Genomic DNA, 23,325 nt, shown 5'->3' with positions numbered 1-23,325 from the left:
AGTCATGCCACTCTGGGTTCCTTCAGTCCACATTGGTCCCATGTGGGGTAAACATCAGGGGACGCCACCAGCTCCCGAGTGGACACAAACATGACGTTAGCAAAATAGAGAGAATAAGTGTTTGAAAAGGTGAACGAAGCTGATGTCGATCCAAAATTGAGTCCTGGAATCAGTTTGCAGCTTTTCTGTCATCACATTGTTGTTGCCTCCCTTGCCCCGAATTTAAGTACTGTTGAGAACCTGATGATATAGTGAATTTTTTGCACTTTGCGATGTGGTTGCCAACTTTGAACGAGGCTAACAGTGCTTTTTTTATTTACTGATGCCACGCTCACAACAGGACCGGCCTGTTAGGGTTAGGGTTAGCTTGGTACACCGGTGTTCCTGTGTTCTTCTTCTACTGGGTTGAACAGGCAGCTTGTTGATTAGTTTGAGCACTACTGCCACCTAGTGACTGGAGGCTTGCTTATTGTTCAAGCATGAATAAAGACACTAATACTGAAAGTTCCCCCCCCCCCCCCACACACACCTCACCGCACCCCCTACTGTTTGAGACGTACTGTTCCAGATGGTCACGTGACGTACTCTTCCTTCTTTGAAGGCAAGTCACCCTCATCCTCTTCCTCTGTAATTTGGCCTCGTTGTAGAACTTACTAATGATTCCGGGGACTTTTATTCTGTAACGGGCTGCACTGAGGGACAGATGTAGCTGCAGGCCCTTTAATTTGTCTGAGTCAAATTAGTATACAATGAATTTCATAAACCCTCAAGGGCCCTCATTCAATCAGTGTTGCCTTATGTTTTCAAAGTAGAAGAATTATGCAAGGGGGAAAAAAAAACTAGGCCAAACTTGATGTTATATGTTATAAAGAAAAAAGTCTGCATGGAAGCCAAATGTTTGACTGAATGTTGTTGTCTTGTTTACTACTGAATGTATTTATAATATTAAAGTACCTCCATTAGAACACACTAATTTACCAACTCATAAGTTGGTGTTTTTGTGATGCGATTCTCGTCTTTGAACTATTGTTTTCTGTCTTCTGCATTACTTTTCATGGATATGCAGATACTTTAGAGAAGTGAGTGGGTGGTATTATTGAACAACTGAGAGTACATTAATAAGCAAACAAATACTTGGACCGTATTTTAATTTGTCCTCCTTATCATTGTCTCTACATTAGCAACCGCTGATGAGAAAATGGTTAAATCAAAACAAAACGTTATTTCATTACAGGTTCTGTTATTTCATTCTGGTGTATTTAACATTTCACAGAACAGATGCGAGCGGAGCCGTCTCATTTGAAAAATGTCGACATATTCGTGAAAGCGAAACAAAAACACGGCGCTAGCGCCCGTCCAAGTTATCAAGAGAGAATCTGCGTTTTTCCTCCAACACGTTTCACACCAGACTGGTGCATAATTGTCCTTCTGCTTGGCCAGAATGTGGTTACACGATAATTGAGACATTAAGGGGACGGAAGCCAAGACACTGTCCAAAATCCGAGCTCGCTCGCAAATGTCTGTTCCTTGTGTCTCTCATTCACCCTTCAAGGCAGAGAGGTTTCCCAGTTGTCTGTGTTTATGTTTGGCAGCGGGTGACCAGCCTGAGCTCGGCCATTTAAGAATTATGTATTCCTACCAGCTGTGCCCGTCCACTGCTGCATTTAAAACATGCCCAAAAGGACAAAAAATGACAAAGTACTTTTATACATTTCAGCTATACGAGGTCACGAAGCTTAACCCAGCATGTCTGATTTAAACTTCACATTTAAATATATGCATACAGATGAGACAAAGTTGATATGAAGGGTTACAGCTCATGGTGATGGCAGAAGTCTCTCTGTCCCGCTCATGTTTAAATTCCTTCTTAGATGGGGTAATTATGGAATACAAATTAACATAATGTATTGCTGCTGGTGTATGTGTGCATGAATTTTAGTCCTGGGTGAAAATGCTGAGTTGAAATTTCTGAACGGGTGTCTCTCAAATGTTTTATGTGTTTAATGTTTTATGAGATGTTTAAAACCACGTTAGCGTATACCTACTAAACTTTAACTGCTGCTAATTTAGCACTTTGGTTAGAAAAGAGGTTTACAAAATGTGAAATCGGATTCTTTACGAGCCATCGCTTCAGCACAGACAGTACAAAGTGAAGCCAAAGCAAGTAGAGCTCCCCCTGGTGGCTGGCTGCAGTATAGGTCATAAGCTCCGCCTCCTCCATGTTAGCGGATGGGACGTGGGTCAAACTATGACACTAAAATACTCTGGCTCCAAACTCGGAAAATGACACTGTCCATATCTCTGGGAAAATAGCGTCAGTTTGGCCAATGCAAGGAAGCGGCGACACTTTATCCATATTTATACAGTCTATGGTTTTCTCAAAGAGTCTTTTGCTCAGGCTAAGAACCACATCCACCTCTACTCCTCACCTTATCCGTCTGATTTTCGGCCAAGAATAGATTAAAATCTTTCTATTGAATAAAAGGTCGGGCTGGTCGTTTTAAGCCTTGGTGAAGGTGGAGAAAAAAAAAACCTTCTCCGCTGCGCTATCAAGGGAAATTAATGCCTATTCACGTTATTTTCAGGCTGTCAGTCAATCTATTCACCTCATCGCCTCTCTCTCTCTTTCTCCCTCTCTCCGATACAGTGTGGACCTGGTGCACGCCCAGCTCCATGTGTGCGAGGGCCGCAGCCTGCCAGAACTTGGCCTCAAACAAGACAAGATCAGAGTGAACGGCTGTGCCATCCAGTGTAGAGTGACGACCGAGGACCCATCCAGAGGCTTCCAGCCAGACACAGGAAGGATTGAGGTAGGCTTTATTTTAAAGTGATTCCAAGGCCTTTGCCATGCGGTGGTTAGTTGAGATAATGATGATTATTCGCTGTGGAAATATTCCAGTGAATGTGTGGCCCATTCCACTTGGGATTACAAGTCACTGGCGGCGTAAATGCATGCACCGATCAGGCACAACATTAAAATACACAGGTGGAGTAAATAACATTGACCATCTTGTGACAGTGCCAGGTCCAAAAGTTTCTGCTGGGAAACTTTTGGCATTCATTCGTGTGGATGTTACTTAGACGTGCCCATCCCCAGCAGGATGCAGCCTGACACAGGCACACACACAAAAACAATTTAGGAACAACTAAAAAAAAACATGAAGAACAGCACAAGATGTTGACCTGGCCTCCAAATTCACTAGATCCCAAACTGATCAAGTATCTGTGGGATGATCCACAGAGGCCCCTCCCCTCAACCCATAGGAACCAAGGCCCCCCACTAACAACATCCTGCTGCCAGACACCACAGGACACCCTCAGAAGGCCCATGTCCATTCTCTGATGACTCACAACTGTTTTGGAGGCACAAGGGAGACCTACACAATGTTAGGAAGGTGGTTATAATGTTGGGGTTGATCGGTGTATGTGACAGTGACAGTGTTTTTATTTGCCAGCTGGTAAACAGACACCACCTCAGAGGTCATATAAGACAGTAGTATTTAATATCTAGCCTGAACAGGAACCTGTATAATCAGATATCCATGAAAATGTCATATATGCATGTAGTTATACTGAAATAAGAAATGCTTTTTGTGCATTTTCAGTTGAGTATTTTTTGTAAACGCCTGCTGTGGGGTTGAGTATGGAGAGTGTCTGTTTGCCTCAGTGTGAGGATAGTAGCGATTTCTTTGACCGTGTTCACACTTGAGTAGCCATAAAGGTCACGATATGAGTTCTCAGCGTATCCATCCAAACACACATTGTGTGTTACACATCCTATGTGCCATTGCTTATTCCGTCCTTACAAATCTCTCTCTGGCTGATGAGGTCTGATCCCTGGACGCTTTAGCTGTCAGGTCCTTTTGCCCTTCACCCTGGACTCGACACCCACCCCCTCCTCGCCTCTCGCGCGGTTCCTCTTCCGCGCTGTATCCTTGTCTCTTCTTCAGTGTGTGTCTTTGCCGAGTCTCTTATTAGCTTTTATGGGCCCTAACAGTTCTCAGAAAGCACTTTACAGACAATTAAATGGTAATGAAAAACGATATGAATCAATAAAAGCGCATATTAGAGTTAAACCGAGGTTTAATAAAAACTGCCAAAAAACAAATGAAACCTGTGATTTGTCTTTAGCTAATAGATAATATTAAGAGAAACGGGCGACACAGCGCAACGTGTTGGTGAGGTTTCAATCGCTCAATTGACCATGGGCGGGACATTTATTTTGTCTGCAGCCTAGACTCTAGTTACTAGAGTCTAATAGATTCTGGGGAATAGAGATGGATTTAATTCTTGAACAGTGCAGAAAAGACCAAAAACCCAAGTAATAAAATGTGATGGGCACTCTTCCCTTGAATATTCTGTCAGAAATCCACAGCTGAGCAGCGCACAGAAACACGAGGGAAACGGATCAGGGCTACATTATCATCTGCATGTCAAACTCGCTGCAGCTGGAAATTCTTGGAGACCCACAGTCTCCTTCCCTCCTCTTCTTTCTTGCGTTGGTGCTGAGAATAAAATCCTGCCGTTGCCGCCTGATGACTGCTGAACACAGTGATTTATTTATTTATTTTTTTCCCTTACTCCTTGGATGTGAATGAATTCGACTTGCACCGCTGGCTTTCCAATCAAACAAATCATCTGTCTCTTGGTTTGGATGGAGGGGGGGAAAATGAAGGATTGTGTTGAGCACGCGGGTTTATTTAAATAGAATTTAAATCCATTAATTTTTCTCCCAGGGCCTGTTGTTTTAGTTTATTAACAGCTGGTGTGGCCCAGTGATCAGATCAAATTTAACCTGGTTATAGAAATACATTCAGATGAAGTATTATTAAAGTTTTCTGAGCTGCATTTCAGATTCACATCACATATGGGCTAAAAATATATAAGCTATTGAAACAACAAGCCCATCATGTGGCTTCCTCGCTCTCAGGGTGCATCACTTCACGCTGTGAAAATTGTCAGAGAAGAGTAGCCGCGGTGTAGCTTGTGACCTTTCCGCTTCAAGGACTTTGTACCTCGTCCTGTTTGCAGAAACACTTCTAGATTTCCCGCCTCAAAAATGACATACAACATGCTCCACACACATCCTTATCTCTAATTCTACTTCTCCCCACCTCCCTTTTCCTCTCCTGCCCTCCTCTACTGTTAATCTGTGCCGCCGAGCTAGCAGGCACAGCGTACGTAGGTCAACATGCCGCCGTCGCCATGCAATATGAATGAGCCAAACAACACGGCGGAGTTTGAATGGAGGAATGCCACATTTGAGGGGCGCATGAATAAATGATCGCCGGAGGACGGTGACAAGGTCGTTGACAGCGCCGTGCGGTGAAAGGAGGAGGGCGGGAAAGGCTACAGGTTTTTAGTCGCCAGAAGCACCCAAGGCAAGTTGGATAATTGGCTTTTAGAAATGAGCGCAGCTTACCCTTTAGACTCGATTCCCCACAACACGACGCCTAAAAACTTAGGGAAGAAAATCGACTCCATTCAACAGTGGCATCAAGCTCACGCGGCGATCGCACAGTTGTCACAATCTCGCCCGTGTTAAGTTCTGTCAAAGAGCTGCTGCGGTTCAGGGGGAGAGGGCAGGAGTCGCGCACAATTCACCGGGAGGGCTACTTCTCCCATAAAGCAACAGAATCAGCGGCCTTGTGCGCGGATATGGAGTTATTCAATACCCTTTCTATCTTAGAAAAGCAGGTTGAAGTGACAGCAGAATAGGTGGGAGAGGAGGGTTATTGGATGGTAAGGTTAGAAATAGACGAGGCGATGAAATGGAAGAGCGGCGAGTACTTCATTCTTTATACGGAGGGAGCAGAGCGATGGCAGAGCGGCGCGGAAGCGAAGCTGGGTAGCAGGTTGCCTCGTTAATGGGAACCGGCTCGTTTTGCATCTCTTTGACTTCATTATCTCGTCTGAGGAGAGAAAACAAATGAAGGAGACAGTCACGTTTGGGGTTTCCTTGCTTGTTTTCTTGTCTCTTTTTAATGGAGCTTTCAGAGCAGGTGAAGAGAGCTGGAAAGGAAAGAGGATAGGCGTCATATTTGCGGCGTTGCACCCCCTGCGTTATGACTGGGTGCAGCCGAAACGTCTCTAACTAGGGTCACGGACGCTCACCGACGCTGGCCGTTGACCGGCTGTCAGCTTGGTGTGTCACAGCCTTTACACAGGTCAAAGAGTTAAATATACTTTTGTTGATATTAAGCTTCATGCAATACTGAGGCTGAGGAAGGAAGACTAGCTTTTAATGGGTCTATTAAAAGGCTGGAGAAAGATGTCAGCTGTGGGGCAGCGCAGCGCCGATAAAACGAAACCCAGTGTCGGGACAAAGAAGCGGTCACAGGGGGAGCGTCGAGGGGGGAAATAAAGTAAGGTGCGAGCGAGGGATACGGTTTCGGCGGCGACGAGGAGTGATGGATGTCGCGGGGCGAGGGCAGCGGCAGCCCCCGTCGACAGAATGACAAGGAGGAATGGACTGCGCGCCTCGGAAGCAGGCGCGCGAGCGGCGAGAGCAAGAGAGAGAGCATTAAAGTAGCGCCTTGACATTTTGCGTTTTAATCTATTCTTCTTCTCCAGCAGCCACTCGTCACGTCGAGCGTATCCGCCGGCCTTTTTTGCCGGCCGCGTAAGCTCCGTGATCGGCTGAGAGCTCTGCGAGATGCAAAGGTGATTCTAAGAAGCACAAGTGGAAAAGCCTTTCCTTCCACGGCGTGATAAGTGGACGATGAAGACAATTTGCCGAAGCCTGAAATCATGTTACTCCTGTAAAACAAAGATGGGGGGGAAGAGTTTGTTGTTCGCAGCCGGGGTGAATCTTGATATCTCTCCACACTACACGGTAGTAATGGTGTGTGTGATAGAGCTGTTTCTGTCTAAAAGTGATAGCATTAACAAGGGATCCATCAATCTCTCTTCATAGATATCTCAGTTTATATGTAATGGATCACTCCATCATGGTCAACCGTCTCTCTCTCTCTCTCTCTCCCTCTCTCTTCTTCACCATTGACATTTTTCCTCCCTCACTCCCCCCGGCCAGTTCGCCCCGTCCATAAATCAATCTCGCCTCTGATACGTCTTTCATCCCTTTATCCCTCAATCCCCTAACATTCCCAACGATCTCCTTCTCTCGCTCCACCTTCTCTCTCAACAAATAGGCGCCGTGTAATGAGGCCAGATCCTGCTGCTCCTCTCTCCTCCCCGTGTTCCTATTATTCCGCCTCCTCCTGCTACTCGGCGCCTCATTTCACTTCTTCCCTTTCCGTTCACCTACTTTGCCGCCGTCTGTTTCCCTCCTTCCCACTGTCATGTGCCGTTCAGCTGAGTTTTTTTTTTTCTTTAAAATCCGATCCATTTACCCCCAGAGGAATGGAAGCTCTTACTCGAGCGGCGCTCTTAGCCTGGAGGGAGCTACAAGCCCTCTCTTCTCCGTCCTCTCATCCCTCTTCCGTTCCCTCATCAGTCCAAATTTGAATATCAGAAAAGGATTTAGCTGTCATCCCCGTAATTCATCCCATAAATCAGCCGCTCCTCTCCTCAACGTGTCAGCCGTTTGTTACGCACATCGGCCTCTCTCCGTCTCCTCCGCCCCACCCCGGCGCGCGTCCTTCTCTTGTTGGCTTTCTTTTACTGGAACACATTTGCATGCGTCGCTCAATGTATTAATAATACGGCTTACTCATGCTGCTGCGTTTGTGTGCAGCCTCCCTCCAAAGAATGATGTGTAAAGTTTGAAAATAGGTTGAGTCCTAATTAGAGGAAGCGCGTTTGTCTCGTCGATTTTCATAAAAACACCTTCAGCTGCACGCCGCAAACATCCTGCAACCCAGATTATCACCATTAACTTTGAAATCTTTCACTGACATTAACAAGATTGAGCTTCGGTTATTATTATTATTATTTGTGTGTTTGAATATCTGCTTAAAAATGAACATAAATCAAAAGTTCTTAATTAGATAAACAGATAGATGGTTGCTCACAGGGAGTTGTGTGGCCTGAGGGACAAACGACCTCCTCAGCCTGTCCATGGAGCTGGACGGAGACACTGAAACTCCTGCTTGACTATGGTGTCGTGTAGAGGGTGGTGGACATTGTTCACGATGAGATCAGTTGGGCTGAAAACCATCGATCCAAGTCTAAAACCAAAGTTTGTGGCGCGAAAGAAAAAGGGGCCAATTACGGCGTCAGGTGGGCCGCCTGTCGTCTGCAGATCTTCATCTAACGGCTCACTGTGGCTGCCCCTTCCTTGTTCTGCTACTCCCTGCAATATTTCAAACTGATCCAACACAAATGGCTGCTGTTGACTGATGAGTGCTAAACTCGCTGACAAAAAACAACTCAGACTGTTTAATAATAAAAATCTGCTTGTGTTTTGCTTATTAAATGCTTTAGCTGCAGCAGTAGGAAATGTTCGCTTGGTGTCTGATGATGAGTTAGCATTTTCATATCCATTTATTTATTCATGGAGATTATATTAGTAGTAACTTAATACACTGCAATACTTTCATCAGAGTCCACAGAGTCTGTGTTAGCTCATCTAGCGATAGATAGTTTAGTTTAGTTTAGTTTAGTTTATTTAGATCCCCATTAGCGTTTGACTTGCAGCAGCTATTCTTCCTGGGGTCTTTCCATCATCATGACATCTACAAAGCATTAACACACAACACATTAATACATAAAAACAAAAATATATTACCTGCTCCTACATTGAACCACCACAAAGTATGAATATCAGGACCCAATTTACAAATACACAAAAAATACACAAAAAATAGGCTACTGATGGTTGAAATTACATTCAAAATAATAATCTCTTAATTTCATTTTAAAATTTACCATATTTCTTTGTTGTGTGACATCATTTGGAAGGGCATTCCAATCCTTCATGGCTCTATATAATACCGTACCTTGAGAGAGTGCCCTAGGTAAGATAAAATAACCTCCAGCAGCATGTCTAGTGGAATAATTATGTATGTTTGAACTAAAAGATAATTTCTTATACAAAATGTATGGCATTTTAGTTGTTATAATATTTCTGAGAAAAACCATCAACAAATATGACATTCTATGTTTAACCTCTAGCCAACCTAGATTGGCATGCATACGACATACATTCGACCTTGTTCCACACACAAGTGCAACACGTGCTGCTTTATTTTGTATCCGTTGCAGTTTTCTGATGTTAGTTAGTGAGGTATTGGACCAAACAACTGCACAATAATCCATATGAGACAGAACCAGTGCTTGAATGACTTGTTTAGTAATTTGTGTTGTTAGATATTTAGAACATCTCCTAATCATTAAAAGAATGCTTCCAATTTTGGTTATTATCCTCTTAATATGCATATCCCATGATAATGTACAATCTATGACGACTCCTAATAATTTCACCTCTTTAACTTGTTCAACCAATTGATTACCAATCATGACATTAAGCTCTGGACTTGAACGCAGCGAATGGTTTGATCCAATAACCATGCTAGTTGTCTTTGACACATTCAAAATTAATCTATTACAGTTAACCCACTCGGAAACCAACTTCATTTCTTCACTTAAATTTCTATTTAATCCATCAATATTTCTTTCAGCTAAATAAATTGTTGTATCATCAGCATACATTGTCATGTGAGCTGTTTTCAATGCCAGAGGAAAATCATTGGTAAAAATTGAGTACAAAAGAGGTCCAAGGCAACTTCCTTGGGGTACTCCATGTCTGACTTGTTTTAAGTCTGACTCACTTCCATTGAAATAAACCATTTGCCATCTCTCACTCAAATAACTTTTAATCATTGACACAGCTGATGATGAAAACCCATAATGTTTCAATTTTGCCAATAATAATTCATGATCCAGAATGTCAAACGCTGCAGAAAAATCCAGGAACACAGCTCCTATCATTTTCCTTTGCGTGATTTCATTCCACCAGTCATCTAACATTTGTGTCATAGCTGTAGTTGTGGAATGTTTTTCCCTATAAGCATGCTGAAAATCCGTGAATAAACAATTATTAGAAAAATATGACTGAATTTGCTCATACACAATTTTTTCCATGATTTTACTCAAACTTGGCAATAAACTAATGGGTCGACTATTCGACTCAGAAAACTGCAACTTTTTATTTTTTGGAATTGGTATTATTTTTGCAATTTTCCATCCTTGTAGCCATATATTTTTAGTCAAACATAAATTAATTATATGTGTTACAACTGGGGCCACAATACCAACAACAGGTTTCAATAACTTTCCATCAAGAAAATCAACCCCAGGTGACTTATTTTTACAATTCATTAATAATAACTCAACCTTCGAAACTGTAACAGTCTTGAAATCAAATATACATTCTTTACCTTCCATTATTTGGTTAATTAGTCTATGTGTGTAGTCAGTGTCACTATACTGTACAGTACTTTTTAACTTGTCAATTTTATTAATGAAATAATTATTCAAATGATTAGCAATATCCTTGGGTTTGGTCAGGAACTCTCCTCCAGTTTCTAAGTAAGATGGTGAAGACTTAGTGTGGCCCTTAACTAAAACATTTAGTGTACTCCATAATCTTTTACTATCATGCTTCATTTCCTGAACCATATTATCATAATATTCTTTTTTCCTCCTCCTGTTTAACTTTGTAACAAAATTTCTTAATTTGCAATAAATTTGCCAGTCTGATTTAATACCAGATGATAAAGCAATCTGTTTTGCCTGATCTCTTTCAATCATATGTTCTTTAGTTTCTCTGTCCAACCATGGTGAGTTAACAGTCCTCACTGTGGCTTTCCTCACAGGTGCATGTTGATCTATAACACCAGTTAATGTATCATCAAAAACTTTAAAGGCGGCTTCAGGATCTTCAAGCAATAGAATATTTGATATCTTAGCATTTGAAACATCTCTTACGTATTTTTCTTCATCAAATGCTTTAAATGACCTTCTCTTGATTATTCTTGTCCCTTCTTTGGGCACCTTTGTTTTCCTGACTATTGCAATTAAATTATGATCGCTGCATCCTATGGGCATAGATATAGCTTTGGAGCAGATCTCAGGTGTATTTAAATAGAGATGATCAATACAAGTGGCCACTCTCCTGCCTTCATTATTAAAGCTAATTCTTGTTGGTTTATTCATTGCTTGGGTCAGTCCTGAAGCTGCACATGTATCAACCAATGTCCTTCTCATTGGACAGGATAATGACTCCCAGTTTATGTTCATATCTGCCATAAAATATACTTCAGAATTAGTACAACAGGCAGAGTCAAGCATTTCACACATTATATCTAGGTATTCACAATTAGCACTGGGGGGTCTGTAACCACATCCTATAAGTATAGGCTTGAGATGCTTTAAGTGTACTTGCAACCAAAGAACTTCAATATCAGTTTGCATTAAATCATGTCTTATTCTTACAGGTAGGTGGCGCTGAACATAGATGCAGATCCCACCTCCATAAGCATTTCTGTCTTTCCTATAAATATTAAACCCCTCTATCATCAGTGATGTGTCCTCAAATGTAGCATCTAAATGCGTTTCAGACACAGCTAAAATATGAAAATTATTTGATAAGATTATGTTCTCCACTTCAACTAATTTATTTCTAATACTACATATATTTATATGGGCCATTTTTAGGCCTTTCCTTGGCAATTTATGTGACATTAAACAATGTGTACATTCTTATCAGTCTTGATTCAATTTCAGAGCAGCAAAAAATACATTTAACATAGGAACAAATACCCACACATATTAAAAAAACAAATAAGTTCACGCTTTGTATTGCCATTAAAATTGTACCACTTGTCTGTCCGTGAGAAACAGCCAGCCTCCTATGTTGGCATTTAAATAAACTTAGTTCTGATTAATCCTCCTTTAAATCATACAATCATATCACTGAGTTGATAAACTGCAAATGCATTCGATTAAACTTAAATTTCCTACCCTTAATAATCACATATAGTAATAATCATAACGGGAACCACACTTATTTTGATATAGACAAAATCATACTTTCTTTATTGATCACCCATAGTTTATCCAATCTTAAATTTAAACCATCCAAGTTTAGGCAATCATTATATAACAGATGTGTGTTCTATTCAGTCTGTGTTCTGCATGCTTACCGCACAAGTTAACTGTCTTTCTTTTTCAGGGTAGATCATATCGAGTCCATCTCCACATTGCGCACCAGCTGCGCTCACACTGTTCTCCACACTCCGTCTCCATATTACGCACAGTCTGGTCTCGCATTGTACACCATTCTTCCACCCTCAGCGACCTCGCATCCTCTTGTCTAGTCTTGTTCTCGTATTCCCGTATTATTCCATAAACTTGACCCAAAGTCCCAACCATGGATCCAGTTCCTGTCCATTGCTCAAACACACACTGCTTCATGAGCTTTCTCCAGCATCCGTCCACCTCGGCCTTTTACTGCATCTGCAGCGATGGTTTAATCTTTTCCTCGAAGAATTTCTCCGCATCATTAACTTTCTGGAAGATCTTTTTCTCTCCGTTGAAAGTTAGAATGAGTGTGGCCGGGTGAATTAAACCGCTTTGTATGCCCGCCCGATACAACTTTCCCCTGACGTTATTGAACAGTGCTCTCCTCCTTGCCATTTCGGTTGTCAGATCAGGGAATATCTTCAACTTCATGTTTTTATATTCCAACACCTTCTCTGATTTTGCAATTTTCAGGATAGCTTCCTTTACCATTAACCGCTGCAAACTCACGATCATGGGTCTTGGACCAGGGCCTTTGCCGGCGACTCTATGCGCAATCTCCACATCGGGAAGACCAGGAAGATTCTTTTGCCCGGTGAAAACGTCTCTCAAGAGCGTGGACATGTATTCAGTGGCATTGTCACCTTCGACACCCCTATCCAGCCCAAAGACCCTTATATTAAATCTTCGGCTGTAACCTTCCAGTCTGTCAGTTTTGTCTTTCAGCTCTTGGTTTTCCTGTTGGAGTGCGTTACATATTTTCCGAAGCGCACCACATTCTCTCTCCAGTTCATTTATTTGGTCAGACTGACCCGATAACACCGTCTCTATGCCCGTCACTTTTTCTGCACATGACTTCACATCACGTTTAATGGAATTAAGCTGCGGTTGCAGTTCGTCCATGTGTGCTTTTAATTCCTCTCGTATTATCGAGCGGATTAATTCAGACATTTCTTTTTTATCCATCTCTTTAACTTGTACCTGTGCCGCGTATGAAACAGGTGAAACAGGTGAATCAGGTAAATCAGTGGCAGGTGGAGATGAGATTGGCGTCTGCTTCCCTCCTCGCCTTCTTCTGGTCATTTAAACTTCCAGACCACTTTACCTCGGTTCAGGTCAAAGAAATCCACTTTTCCGTCAGAGATCAGGAGTTTTCCAAAGAATATGCATCAGCAAACTTGGAGTTTAACCATAATATCTCGGAGTATTGGCGTTCTCCGCACACGAGTACTCCTCACGTGCTACCGGACATGACGTGTGACAGGATGTGTGACTGTGATTGCCGCGTTACAATTGGCCGCTGGAAATTACCAATTGTAACGTGGGTGGCTTTACTTTAAAACCTGCTGCCATGACAATACATGTACGCATCACCATACAGCACAATTTGATCTGAGCAGCAACATATCATCATAATAACCTATAAATAACATTAGCGCCATTCTTTTCTCCATTTTTTTTAGCGCAAAGAAGAACAAATTAGTGCAGTTATGGGTTCATTGCTGTCTGCTGTTTAGTCCTGGGTCTCTTTGTCATGTTCTGTCCAATTCTCTGACTAAAATAGTGGACAAATTAGGGATAGCAGTTATTTTCATTAAAAAATTACAGTCTTCTTTGTAATTTTCTTTGCAAATTAATGCTCCGGGCCAGATTAGACCCTCTGGCGGCCCGCTTTTGTCCCACAGGCCGTATGTTTGACACCTGTGATATAAGTGAATGGATTCTAACCTCATATGGGAGTGAAAAGTGTGTATTACAGAAACTGCCCTCCTTAAGGTAACAAATGACCTGCTTTTAACAGTCGACAGAGGAGAATGTGCAATTTTAATACTTTTAGACCTCAGTGCCGCATTTGACACTGTAGATCATGACATTTTAATTGACCGCCTCAGAACCTGGGTTGGCATCAAGGATACTGCGCTTAGTTGGTTTCATTCTTACCTTTTAGAGAGAACCTTTGCGGTCACCATAGGTAATTATACATCATCTACAGCTCAAATAACCTGTGGTGTACCGCAGGGGTCAGTTTTAGGTCCAATTTTATTTTCTATTTACATGCTTCCACTAGGCCACATCATCCAACAACACAACGTCTCTTTCCATTGCTATGCAGACGACACACAGATATACCTTCCGCTGAGACCGCATGACCCGAGAAGCCTAGCTGCTGTCTTAGACTGCCTCAGTGATATTAACTGTTGGATGGCACAAAACTTTCTTCAACTTAACAAGTCAAAATCAGAAATCATCTTGTTCAGTCCCCCAAACACAGACACCAACCTCATTACAAATAGCCTTGGTCCACTCTCCACTAACCCGCTACCAGAAATCTGGGAGTCATATTTGATTCAGATCTCACCTTCGACAAACAGATTAAAACAGTTGTCCAGTCCTGCTACCTCCAACTCAGAACCATCTCCAAAATTAAACCTGTACTGTCTCATTCTGACTTGGAAAAAGTTATTCATGCATTAATTTTCTCTAGACTAGACTACTGTAACTCCCTCCTTTCCGGCATAAATCAAAAGTCTCTCTCCCGCCTCCAACTGGTCCAGAACGCAGCAGCTAGGCTTCTCACAGGTTTTAACAGACGACATCACATCACCCCAGTTTTAGCTTCTCTCCATTGGCTCCCTGTTCGTTTTAGAATTGATTTTAAGATTTTACTGATCACTTTTAAAGCTCATCTTGGCCTGGCTCCACGCTATATAACAGAAATGTTGACCCCATATGAGCCAGTTCGCAGCCTTAGATCCTCGGGTGGGGGCCTCCTGGTGGCTCCAAAGTCAAGGCTTAAATCTAAAGGTGACCGAGCTTTTTCTGTTATTGCCCCTCGGCTTTGGAACGACCTACCTGAGGAGATAAGGCTTGCAGAATCAGTAACCTCTTTTAAATCACTTCTTAAAACTCAATTTTATAGACTCGCCTTTTTGTGATGTCGTCTTCGTTTTACTCATTTATTTTTAAGTTTTGAGTTTTAATTTAACTGTGTTCCTTTTATTTGTTCTGCTTTGTTTGTCAAAGCACTTTGTAAACCCTGTTTTTAAAAGTGCTATATAAATAAAGTTATTATTATTATTATTATTATTATTATTATAACTGTTGATATCACAACTGAGGATGTGTGCAGTCCGGCGGTATCCTTGTTAAAGAGGACATCACTGCAGTGTTCATTTAGTGAGTTAATGAGTCCATATGGCTGCCTTTTCTCTTTGGAGCCCACTAAATGAACAGAGATACAAGGGTAAAAAAAACAAAAACACAAACCTAGAAGTTGTTTTGAGCAACAACACGGTAAGAACACACAGAAAGCAGATATGTGGGGAGAGTAAGGCGCACACACTGTTCACGCGCCTCCTTGTTAACGCCCACGACCCCTGACCCGTTGTTAGGATGCCCGAAACGCACGCACCTGCAGGAGGGCAAACCACCAGCGCAGCGGGTGCAGGCCGACACGCGGCCGAACAGGGTGTAATTTCCAAAGGGGGCGATCTTTGACCTTAAGTAGGTCATGCATGGGCTCCCTCCGCCGTGAGCTGACTTACACATCGAGTGTGTCTCTGCAGAGCGAGCGTACGTTGCGCCGGTGTGCCGCTGCCGCTCGTCGCCATGGTAATCGCGGATCTCGGTACATTATGGAGTGACATTTCTCACATTTCTCTATTAGTTCAGCCTCCACTCAGTTCTGTGCTGATGCGTTCGGTGGCGCCGTCCAATTAGTGTCTCGCCGCCTTCCCCCCATCGTCTGCAGCTTTCTCCTGTATGTCATCATCATTTGTTTCGGATTTCACGTCAAACGCCATCTAAAAAAATAAAATGCACAATCTACACTCGAGCCTTTTTAGTACTCGGCAGTTGAATGTGCAGAGAAAGGGTCAACGTGTGAGGATTTAATTGCCTTGCACGTGTGTCGATACACTGAGACTCTGCTCCTGCAGCTCATCCAGGAGAAATCTATTGTCGTTCAAAGACCAAAGCTTATTGGAAATTGAGGACACTTGCATGAGCGCATTTTGAAATGCTCTGTCACACCCTCAATTTTCAGTTTAGCTGCCCCGGAGTTCACGTGCCGTAAAGGAAATCCCGACTATTACGAAGGATCGATGGAAAGGATTTTTTTCGGAATCGAAATGCTTCAACTCGGCCCTCCCTTCGGTGACGCGTGAAATCCTCTCCCATAATGAGAGCGTTAACGATTCATTTTTATTATTTTTGGAATGACAGAGACGAGTTAAATAATTCCTCCAGGCAGATTGTTGTTTCAAAAGGGAGTAATAAATGAGTATATCTCGAACGGACATAATGGAAAAACAACAATAAAACAAATTAGCTGCACGGCGGCAGATATTCCTCCGCTCAGACGTCGTCAGGAGCGACGGTGGGTCGGCAGAAACCACCAGCAGGAGAATCGGTAGCTGCAGGCCCCTGCTTTGCAAGACACCTTCAATTTTCCGCCCACTTTGTTGTTGTTGGAGATTTAACTTTAAATTGATGGTGAGAGAAGGAGCGTCCTTTTTCCAGGTGATAAAGAAACCTCTGCAGGAACACCAGCTACGCCTCTGCTCATATTTCATCTATCTGTATAAAGCCCGTGTACAGTAATGGCCACCCTGTTCCCCTCTATAATGTATCTTCAGCTTTCCCTCCTATTATCTCCATCCCTGCCCTCCCCACCTCCTGCTGTCACCATCCATTTCCCCGTGTTTATGTTTATGTATGTGGACTTTATGTACAGGTGTGTGTGTGTGGGGCGACCACGGTGAGCAGCTCTCGCATGTAGATGCGTTTCCTACAGGTGTGTGTGCCTGTAATTGAATGTCCCCGCTGTTGACAGGCTTCCTTGCCGTCACACGATCCTGACGTTTATGTTGTTTTCCCCATCTGATCCGCGCGCCCCTCCCACCCCCTCCTCCTTTCCACCAAACTCTTCTCATTTATCATTCCTCCTCTGTTTTTCTATCTGCCATCAGCCGTCCCTCCGCTTCCATTTTGTATTTTCCTCTAGTGTTCTCTCTAGTTATTATTCACTCTTTCTCGCTCTGTCATTTCTCATCTCTCCCCTGTGTGCCTCGCTCCTTCTGCTGTTAGTTGATTTGTTTTTGCAGTTTCACATTTCTGTCCCGTGTTTTCTTTAACCCCATTTTCCTATTGTTGTCTATTTTTTGCCTCTCTCTCTCTCTCTCTTCCCCTCCCTCCCTCTCCCTGGTTCCATCTCTCTTTTTCTTGTCACTGATTTCATTTTGCAGGTTTTCCTTCCCTTTATTCCCCCTTTCATCTTAATTTTTACACTCTTGTCCTGTCTCTTTCCTATCTCCCCTCCTCTTCTCATTTATTTGTACCTCGTCTATAGACTCCCCTTCTTGCATCCTCCTCCTCCTCCTCTCTCTCATCCTTCCTCCTTTCACTGCCTCTATGGAAATCTTCTCCGTATTTATCCCTTCTTAGTCCCTCATTCCTCCATCCATCTCGCCCCTCCCGTACTTATTTATCTCCAAATCCGATTCTCTACCTCCTCCTCCTCGTGCACACCTGGTCCCCCATTTCCCCTTTCTCCGATCCCCCTCCCTCTTTTTCCATCCTATTTATCATTCTCTCTTTCCGTTTCCTCTGTCATTCCTTTTCTCCGCGTTCACCCACCGTCCTCGCACATCCACTCTCGATGCCTCTTTTTCCATTAACAAACTCGCACAGGATTACATTCTTATACGTGTTCACTTGTTTAGCACTAATATACGTTAATTCCCGCGGGTTTCCGTGTTTGCAATCTGTGTGTCCATTTAATCAATCCTCGTACATTAGGAAAGCCTCTTTGCAACTCGGCAATTTTTGCGCTCAGTGCTCATAATGACTTTGTTTAATTTAGGAACAATTCTCAGTTGCGTGCGTGCGCCATTAGTTGTGTGGTTTTTCTTCTGCAGGAGTTATATGAGGCTACTAGCTGGAGTGGGCGGTAGTAGCTGCCCCCGAGTGGAAAACAAGACAACAAAATTGCGTATTTTAAAGAGGGCATTTTGAAATCCTCACTGAAGTGTCTCCATGTTGTGTCTATTAGGAGATTCGCAACTTTAAGTGCTATTATGATGATATGATTAACTGCATAGATGTAGAAGATGGGTTTTTAATTGAAGAAATTAAATCTGCACTGTGACGATAACAGACAGGTACAGAGATGTGTTGAAACGAAGAGATGAGATCTGCCGTATCATCCATGCTTATCCATATCAAATGATCATAGCTCCTGCAGTAGATTATAGGGAGCAACACAAGGATTTCTTTAGTCTTAAGGCTCTTTTACTGAGGGACATAGATGCTGTAACATACGCACATAGCCAATGCCGGTGCGAGTGTTTGTATCTCCGAACCTCCTCAGTTAACCTTTCCTCAATGTGTTCCATCTTTACTGATCCAGAACAATCAATTGGAAAGTTGAGGAGATGGAGAAGCAGCCGGAAACACTAAAGCAGAAACACGCTGCTACCAAGCGGACCAATCGCAGCTCTTGCGGTCTACGTTGCCACGGTGCATAGTTGCATTTCTGGGGAGGTGCACCCCAGCTACGGCGCTAGGTCAAATTGACGCAGAGGCCTAAACCGCCTATTAATAAATCTTTACTTGATCTTTTCACATGAACCCACCTTGAAGCAGCGTAGTAGCAAGTGTACACAAAGAGTCATCAAGATGGAAATTAACTGCTCACATTTATGAGTGATTTTGCATGAGATTAAAAGCCCTCTTCACAACTCGTATTAACCTGCACCCCGGGTGATCCGGTCAAGCTTTAAGTACACACATCTCGGCTCAGAACACTTTCTTTTGATACCACCTACTCAGCTGACATTTTTTCCTCTTTAAACAGTGGCAGATAGCAGTCTGTTGTTTTGAGACAGCAGCTGTTTGCACAATGTTCCGCTGCGCTCCGAACGATGAAGGTGTTTATTTGGATGTAGAGCAAAGAACTGTGATCTGATCAGATGTAGTCACACCCAGGACGTGTGTTATTGTCTGTTCAGATCTGGTATTTACATGTGTCCCGGGTCATTTGGTGAGCAGCAGCAGAACACCGTGCAAACAAGAGGATGTGACTCGCATGGGTAGTCCGTCAATGTGGCTTAGACACATTGTTTGTTCACACTGATGAAAGGATGTGGTCAACGCACCTCCAAAATATACTTTGGGCTTCCCAGGTGTGGTCAGATGTCCCAGGACGTACAATAACACCAGGTCTGAACAGATCCCAGAACTACAAGTATTGTTGATAAAGTTGTCACATGTGGTGGAGGACATCCTGTCAAATCACAGCTGTGCTTCATAATTCAACCAAGCTGTCTTTCTCAAGAGGCAGATTTTTAGATTATGTGGGCCCCTATGTGGGCTGAAAACGGAAAAGCCAGCCTCGTCGCTACATGACTGTCCTCGCTTTCTTGGCCAAAGTCACAACTTTTAATTGGTATTAGTAACAACAGCGGTGTGTTTCCTCCGAGAGCGTAGCCGCCGACTTGGACCGGCAGACAAGTGACTCTCTGCATGCTAATAGCGGAGCAGAGTGACTGAAGAAGGCCTTCTGAATTATTTTGTTTTTCTTTCAGCCGCCGTAAAAGTCCCCTCTGTCGTCCAGCGGCCCCATATTAGTATGATAGCAGCCTGAGCACGCCTTTGCCTCTCAAGCATTAACGAGGAGGCATATTACAAAGCGGAGCCGGCGTCTGTCGGCGGCTCGCGCATCAGTCGGTGGTCTTTGTCGTGACTTAATAGAACGGTTACAACGAGTTTATCTGAGCGTGTTTCACCACAAGTACAATTCCAGTTAGAACTGTGGCACAATATCCCCGAACTCATTGATCATTAGGTTTAAAAACGGACAGAGAATATATAATTAACGGGCGCATGGAGCGTACTTACAGTGTATCGTGTGCTAATGAGCAAAGAAAGATGTAGAAATGCCCAAGCTAAAGCAGTTAGCTCCTGCATGAACTCAAAAACTGTTCATTTTCCTCAAGTGGAAAGCCACTCTTGTCTCACGTGTTTGTACTCGTCCGGCTCGGCTTGAGTTGACTCGCTCAAGTTTTTCCTCAAGTGCTCCTCCACTTTCCGACGCGCTGACCAACCCTTCAACTTTCCCTTCACTTCATCTCTTTCTCATCTTTCCCTTTGCATAATCTGTCCTCCAGGCTATTCACGTCCACCCCTCGTTTTCATCCCACCTCTCATTCTCGCTGCGTCTTCATCGCCCGCTCTGCTCTGCTCTGCTCTTTGCAGCCTTCCCCCTCTCTCGCACATCTTTTTTGCTCCCCCTCCCTCCCGACCCCGACAATTCCTCAACTCTTTCCCTGCTCATCTTTATTCCAGCTCTCATCTAGGATATTTTACACTACTTTTTTTTGCGTCTCCTTTCATCTCTCCCTCCTTTTCATTTTCTTTCTTTCCCTCTCGACGTGCAGAATACGTCGAAGAGGTTTCGGTGAATGTGTCCTACATAATAGTTGTCTGGGCGAAGCTGGCTTGTGTGTCTTGTGTTTACACGTCTTTTTTTATTTTTTATTTTTTTTTCCCCCAGCATGTGATCAGTGGAGTGTGTCTGTGTTGCCGTGTGTTCTTGAGCTGTGCGCAGGTTTAGTGATGCATCTGCATCTCTCTAGGAGTTTGTCTCCTTGTTTCTGCATCTGTATGTATGTCAGCATCCGTGTGTGTGTGTGTGTGTTGTGTGAGGGAGGTTTTTTATCAGCGCTTGCAGATGGCCCCAGCCTCTCATCCATCGTTCCAGTGAAATGAGGAGCCCTCTGAAGAGTGAAGGCACAGAAGAAAGGAATGGACAGACAGGCACGGAGAGAGGGAGAGGGTGAGGGGGCGATGATGCACAGATCAAGCGGCGGGGAGTGAGAGGAAGAGGAAGAGAGGGGGAGGCGGGGGTGGTCCAAAGATGGGGAGATTGAGAGTAGTGATGGAGAGTCTGTTTGCACCAAACAGTTTAGGGTGTGAAGTGTTCATCACAGAGTTTGTGTCAGACCTGTCGGCATCGACATTTACGTTCTTGATATTGCACCAATAAACATATCAGGCTAGTCGGCGTTAAGTGACACACGTCTTGTTTGTGTGTTTCCTTGCAAAGAGTTTTTCTTTGCTGATGTACAGCTCGCTGTAAAGGTTTGGTCACGTAGCTAGAGGTGAGCGTGTGTCTCTGTGTGTGTGACAGTTGGCTTGCATTAAAAAGAGGCTCTTCAAATCGCCGTGGGATAAGGAGTGTTTACGATGCTGCGCCCCGCAGGAGAGAAAACAAACAGAAAAGAGACAGGGAGCGAGGGGTAAACAGGCAAACAACATGCGGGGAGAGACGAGGTGAAGGCAGCGCACCGAGAAGCAGACGGCAGGGCGGTTGGAAAAGGTGAACGAGGCACAAAGCGTAACTCTGAATGCCGACTTTAAACAGCCAGAAAGAAAGGCAAACAGACTCCAGGGTGGCGAGGGGGAAGAAAGCGGCAGGAAGGCGGGCGTGGGTGGGTGGGGGGGGGGGATTGTTGACAGATCGAGCAAAGAGGAAGAAGGAGGAAAGAAGTGTGACCTGGGGACCGGGGAGTTTTTTTTTTTTTGTAAATCGCTTAAGAAGGTAACAAAAAAGGGGAAAAGAGGAGGAGGTCTGTGTTAGCATTTTGTCCTTTTTGATTATTTCTCCCTGTTGGGCTGTGAAATGTCACTTCCTACAGACCTTCCCTTTTATTGGGGGGGTGGGGGGACACTGGCAGAATGCAGAGATGGAAGAAAAGGATACAAGAAAACAGAAATAGCTGTGAAGTACGTGTGCAGCATTGAGTGTATTCTCAAACGCAGTGTGTGCCGGTGTTTTTTATTAAGACGGCTACATCTAGAAGGCCTCCCATCAGCTGCCTCTGGGTTATCCACGAGTAAATATATTTTTTCGGGGAAGTCGGGCATTGTCGGATATTTTTTGTGCAGCGCTGTGTTAATGATGGAGGATTGTTTGTGTGCTTTTAAACAAATCACAGTTGTCTTAAGCTGTGTTGGGTTTAGGATGCAGCGACTCTGCCTCTGCAAAATAGTTAGAAAACGCCACAAAAACAGCAGCAGAAGAAAAATGTCCATTGCGCGATGCATCTTTTACTGATTTATAACCGAAACATAAAAATATGTTAATAAATGACTTACCATGGCCGTGTCAAAAAACAAATCACACCAGAACGTCCCTAGAGGACAGCAAATCTACATTTACCTAAAGATTTACAGAGTTTGGCTACTTTAATTCACAATCTTCATTAAAAACTTATCATTTTCAGCATGCTCAGAGATTGTTGTCTCCACAGGGAAGGGGATTTTAAAAGCAGTAACACTCGAGTGGACGGTGAGGAGGATTGGCTTTATCCAGACTATCTACATCTGGTGTATCAGGCTAGTTTTAGGACTGCAAGGACCTTGCTGAAATAATTAAGTGGCTAAAAAGCTAAACAAGATTAACTAAAAGTAATTTAGTCCAGAAAAAAAGCTAAATTAAAGGCTTAAAAATGAAGGTGTTCAGAATTAAGAGTTTACAAGATCCAACATTGATGTGCAACTGTCCAGGTGCGTCATTCTAAAGGGACATACATAATGTAACACAAAGGAAGCACAAAAGGGGATTCAAACATATCACAAAAAGGAAAAAGATGAACATAAAAATGTTAATTATATGCAATGAATGGACTGCAAGCATACCTTGAGTTTCTTTTGAGTGAAATCCAGAGATGTGGTACAAAGACGTTGCTTTTCCACGTTCGGTTAGTGGCCTCGACGGCAAAGACGCAGCCACCAATTTTCCTTTATGTAGGTGTTTCAACAAGTATAAAAGAGCTCGAGGTGCTACTCAAATAGTTTAACTTTTCTGGTGAACCATGGTGCACCATAAAAGCAGTTTTTTCAGGGCTTTAAAAACTGTCATCAGCAGACTGCGGAAAGTATGGATGTAATATGTTAACGTTTCTGAGAACAAACTTAGAAAACACGCCGGTCTGCCGGGGTCTCTCTGCTTTCTGTGCAGAGTTTGCATGTTCCCCCTATGTCTGCAAGGGTTCTCCAGCTTCCTCCAACATTTCAAAAGACATGCTTGTTTGGTTCTAAGTTGGCTGTAAGTGGAAC

At 43.4% G+C, this 23,325-nt stretch overlaps 1 protein-coding gene across 1 annotated transcript in view; it reads left to right on the top strand.

Moving 5' to 3' along the window:
• The window catches only part of pcxb (pyruvate carboxylase b), a 307,177-nt gene that overhangs the window by 105,508 nt on the left and 178,344 nt on the right, over positions 1-23,325 (top strand). The window contains exon 11 of the mRNA XM_084546125.1: positions 2,648-2,810. Within this exon, the coding sequence (XP_084402251.1) occupies positions 2,648-2,810 (163 nt within the window). The remainder of the gene's footprint in view (positions 1-2,647; positions 2,811-23,325) is intronic.

The sequence above is a fragment of the Chelon labrosus genome, assembly GCF_963514085.1.
Source record: "Chelon labrosus genome assembly, chromosome: 1".
NCBI classification, from domain to species: Eukaryota; Metazoa; Chordata; class Actinopteri; order Mugiliformes; family Mugilidae; genus Chelon; species Chelon labrosus.
The sequence above is the reverse complement of the archived record's forward strand: the minus strand, read 5'-3'. Positions and strand labels throughout refer to the sequence as shown.